Source organism: Pseudochaenichthys georgianus, chromosome 4, assembly GCF_902827115.2.
Source record: "Pseudochaenichthys georgianus chromosome 4, fPseGeo1.2, whole genome shotgun sequence".
NCBI classification, from domain to species: Eukaryota; Metazoa; Chordata; class Actinopteri; order Perciformes; family Channichthyidae; genus Pseudochaenichthys; species Pseudochaenichthys georgianus.
Genome location: NC_047506.1, coordinates 45,348,932 through 45,353,201, shown reverse-complemented (window position 1 = coordinate 45,353,201; position 4,270 = coordinate 45,348,932). Strand labels below are relative to the sequence as shown.

At 41.9% G+C, this 4,270-nt stretch overlaps 1 protein-coding gene across 1 annotated transcript in view; it reads left to right on the top strand.

Annotated features, from left to right (window-relative positions):
- patj (PATJ crumbs cell polarity complex component) overlaps positions 1-2,801 on the top strand; it is a 112,354-nt gene extending 109,553 nt beyond the window's left edge. Inside the window, exon 27 of the mRNA XM_071203041.1 lies at positions 2,775-2,801. Within this exon, the coding sequence (XP_071059142.1) occupies positions 2,775-2,801 (27 nt within the window). The remainder of the gene's footprint in view (positions 1-2,774) is intronic.
- The last annotated feature ends 1,469 nt before the right edge of the window (positions 2,802-4,270 follow it).

Below are 4,270 nucleotides of genomic sequence, written 5' to 3'. Positions count from 1 at the left end.
ACACGCACACACACAACCCCCCCCCACACGCATACACACAACCCCCCCCCCCCACACGCACACACACAACCCCCCCCCACACACACACGCACACACAGTGTTGATGTCTTAATGATGATGGTACTTTAATTAGCCTGGAGTTTTTCTTCACAGAGGCTCCATTTGCAACTTAAACAATTACAACATATTTAATAAGAAGCGAAGGTGAGTCTCCAATCACAGCAGACAGTATGATGGAAAGCCTTTAACACGCACTTGATCCGAGATGCAGCTCCGCGTGTCTTTCTTTGACTGACTGGTCCACAAACGAGTGCGTTGACCTGACCCTTTGAAATGGTGGACGTCTGCAGGTCTCATTCATTCCAACAGTCAGCATTGGTGATTCAGGACACGACTGGGGTCATAGACAACGTGCTTGGCCAGCATTGATAAGTGTTAATGGCACGCTGCTTGATAGAGCTTCTGAATACAGTTGACCTACCATTTATTTGTCATATTGTGGAGCAACTTACAACACGTTTGCTCTCGGCTAAAATTGATAATAATTTGAGGAAACTTGAGCAGCAGCCCAGAAACATGGAACCCAAAGCGTTCAGAACACACACACACACACCCTGCACCCACAGGACCCCCAGGGGCCGTCCTAAAGTTATCTACGGGTGTTCTTCTGTAATAGTAGCGTCTTGTGTTTGTGTGTTTCTGCTGCTTGTAGCGATTTCTTCAGTTGTTCCTGTTTTCTTCTGTGAGCATCATTTACCTGTCTTAAGTGGTTTTACTTGGTAGGGGGTCTGCTCCCTGTGAGAAGCTTCTTTTATAATAACCAACGCTCTCATTTCATTTCATTTCAAACCTTTATTTATCCAGATTGGTCCCATTGAGATCATAGATCTCTTTTTCAAGGGAGACCTGCAGCATATAGGTTCCACATGAAACATAAAACAATAAAGGACATTATACATTATATTTACAGGATACATAGTTATAGACATTTACAAGTGCCCATTGTATCAGCAAGCATTTCATTTAGCCTAGCTTTAAAAACATGCAGAGGAATGAGATTGCTCAGTTTCAATTCTTGCTGAAGATTGTTCCAAGCAAGTGGAGCTGCGCACATAAAAGCTGTCTTACCTGAGACAGTCCTTGCTCTTGGCACATCTAACAAGACTACATCATGTGACCTCAGACAATAGCTGCTTGCAACTCTCTGTGTTATCAGAGAGCAGATATAATACGGGAGTTTACCCAACAAAGCTTTATAGATAAACGTGTACCAATGACTGAGCCTCCGTACAGAGAGTGATGGTAAACCTGCCTTGGTATACAGTGTACAGTGATGTGTAAGCGCTTTACAATTTGTGACAAATCTCAGAGCACTGTGATACGCAGCATCCAATTTGCTCAGGTAATTGGCAGGTGCATTCATATAGACCAGATCCCCATAGTCCAGCACAGGTAAAAAGGTCACAGTGACTAGCCTTTTCCTGACCTCAAGCGAGAAACAGGACTTGTTTCTGAAAAAGAAACCTAGCCTAACCCTCAGTTTTTTTAGCAGGTTATTGACATGAAGTTTAAAAGAGAGACAATCATCAAGCCAGATACCCAGGTATTTGTAACAGGCAACAACTTCAAGTTTTGTTCCTTGCGTAGTTACAATATCTAAAACAGGCTCTGGAGTCTTTTTAGCTCTTGAAAAGAGCATTACCTTGGTTTTATCCACATTTAAAAGAAGCTTTAGTTCAGAGAGCTGAGTCTGAATAGTGTTAAAAACAGCCTGTAATTTAACAACAGCCTCTTTAATGGAGGGACCTGCACAATACATTACAGTATCGTCCGCATAAAAATGTAAAGTAGCTTCATCCACATCATCACCTACACTGTTAATATATATGGAGAATAAAAGTGGTCCTAAAACAGAACCTTGTGGTACACCATTAGAAATGTTTAACCACTCAGAAGACAGCCCATCAAAGTGAACACATTGGGACCTTTCAGAGAGGTAGTTCACAAACCACCCTACTGCATGGCTGGATATGCCAATACTGAGTAGCCTCTGCTTTAAGATGCGATGATCAACGGTGTCAAACGCTTTGGAAAGGTCAATAAACAGAGCTGCACAACTCTGCTTATTATCTAAAATAGTAGTAATGCTCTACTATTCCTAAGGACAATTATTCCAATTATTTTGAGATTTTTGAGGAAGTTGCTTTGTTGATGAGCTCTCTGTACTCTGGGGCGACTGCACATCCTGTTGAGCGAACTCATGAACTAACAGTTTCCATTTGAGTGGAACAGTTTGAGTCGCTTCAGATCGTCCTCTTCTAGTTCAAAGTGCTGCTCCTCGCATTGTGTGCAGTATACATCCTGGAAAGTCTTTTGAGCGTGCAGTCGTGTTTGTGTGTGACTTCTAAAAGTGACCATCTCCTGTCCCTTTGAAGAGAAACATGGAGAGAGGTGTGTTTTGGTTACTTAAATATAAATACTTACACATTTTACATCAGTGTTGCAGTGTCTTCAAATGTTTTAGATCGCATAGTATCTCAGTAATATATCATTTATATGTACAAATACTGTATGTCAGTTCACTTTAAAGTATGTCAGTGTCTCGAGAGTTTTCTTGGAGGTGCTCAGAGTATGTGAGAGTGCCTCAGTGTGTCGGGTGTCTTAGTAGCAGTGAGTGTGTCAGTAGTGTGCTTTAGTTTCAGTCAGAGTGTCTCATTGCATCTCATCTACGTCAGAGTATCACTTCTCTCAGTGTGTTGCACTGTGTCTCACAGCTTGTGTTGCTGTGTGTTGTGGTGTGAGGTAGCCTGTGAGGCAGTGTGTTAATGTGTGTGTTCTTGTCTTTGCAGGACTTGTTTGAACCAGCAGTCCCTCTGTCCCGTGTTACAGCGCAGAGTGGAGGACCGTCATCCCTCCCCTCTCTCTCGATCTTTCTCTCTGGTGTCTGGGTTTCCTCTGCCTCTCTGTAGTGCGCTTGGTTTGGTGTTGGTGCGTCTGAACGCGAAGGCGGGCTCTGAGTGTTGTTTCTGCTGGCTGCTGGCTGGATGCGTTAGCTTCTGTGAAAGGAGCGCGTGCTACTTGATGGAATGGCTTTGGAGCTCTGTGGTTGTGATGGGGGTGGTGTTTGAAGCTGTTTGGGGAAAGGTGTTTCTCTGACTGGATTCACTTTAACACCTGATGTTCTTTCTGAGGTGGAAATTACTTTTAATTCTGGACTTTTGTAGCAATTAAACCATTGAAATGTCTTTGATATAGTAGAGGAATTTGGAGATCTTTGACAGCTATAGGCTGAAGTAGTGCATGTGTACTGTATCAAGTACAACCCAACTACAAATAACGGTATAGAATGATCAGAACTTCCCCTGCTATGTTTGCGGACTATGCAGCAAGCAAAACACCTTTGTATGTTGTTCATATAAACAGCCTTTATAGTTATTAAAATAAGAGGACTTCATTGAAAATAATGAATTTCCACGAGTTCATTTGGGTATTGATTCACACAGAATTCAAGTGTATGTATGTCTGGACATGTGTATGTTACAAATGTGTATGCAGCAGAGGTCATTTCTCACAGAGCCTTTAATAAAATCAAGAAAGCTGTTTACATGTGATGTCTTTGTGTTCAGGCACAGCTGCAGTTACATCTATTTATCATGGTTGTTGTTGAAGTTGTAATATTTGACTTTAACTGCAGATGTGACAAAGTGCAAATACAAATATGGTTTTGCTGAAGAAAACTTCCTTTTCTAAACAACAAGCACTAAAGTCTTTGGCAGAGTTAGGATTGATTTCCAAGCTAAAGGAATTCTGTGAAAGCCACTTGTTATGATCTCAGTCTCCTCGAGTGTCTGGTCTTCAGCCAGACTCTGGACAGCTGAAGCTCTCCTCCTCAACAGGAAGTGGTGGTAGTAAGTTTCAAGATTCATGGCTTTATTGTCATGTGCACAGTAGCTACATTGTAGATATGGCAATGAAAAACGTGAGTCCCAGGATCCTCCCACAATGCAACATGTTTTAGGACATAAAACAAATTAAAGCAATACAAATAGTGAAATAAATAACAATATAAATTAAAGCTGCAAGCAGCGATGAGCGAGCGATCACAATAGGGTCTTCGCCAACCTCTGGTCTCAGACCCTAATAAAACAGTGCAAGAGAGTCTATATACAGTGGGGCAAAAAAGTATTTAGTCAGCCACCAATTGTGCAAGTTCTCCCACTTAAAAAGATGAGAGGCCTGTAATTTTCATCCTAGGTATACCTATGAGAGA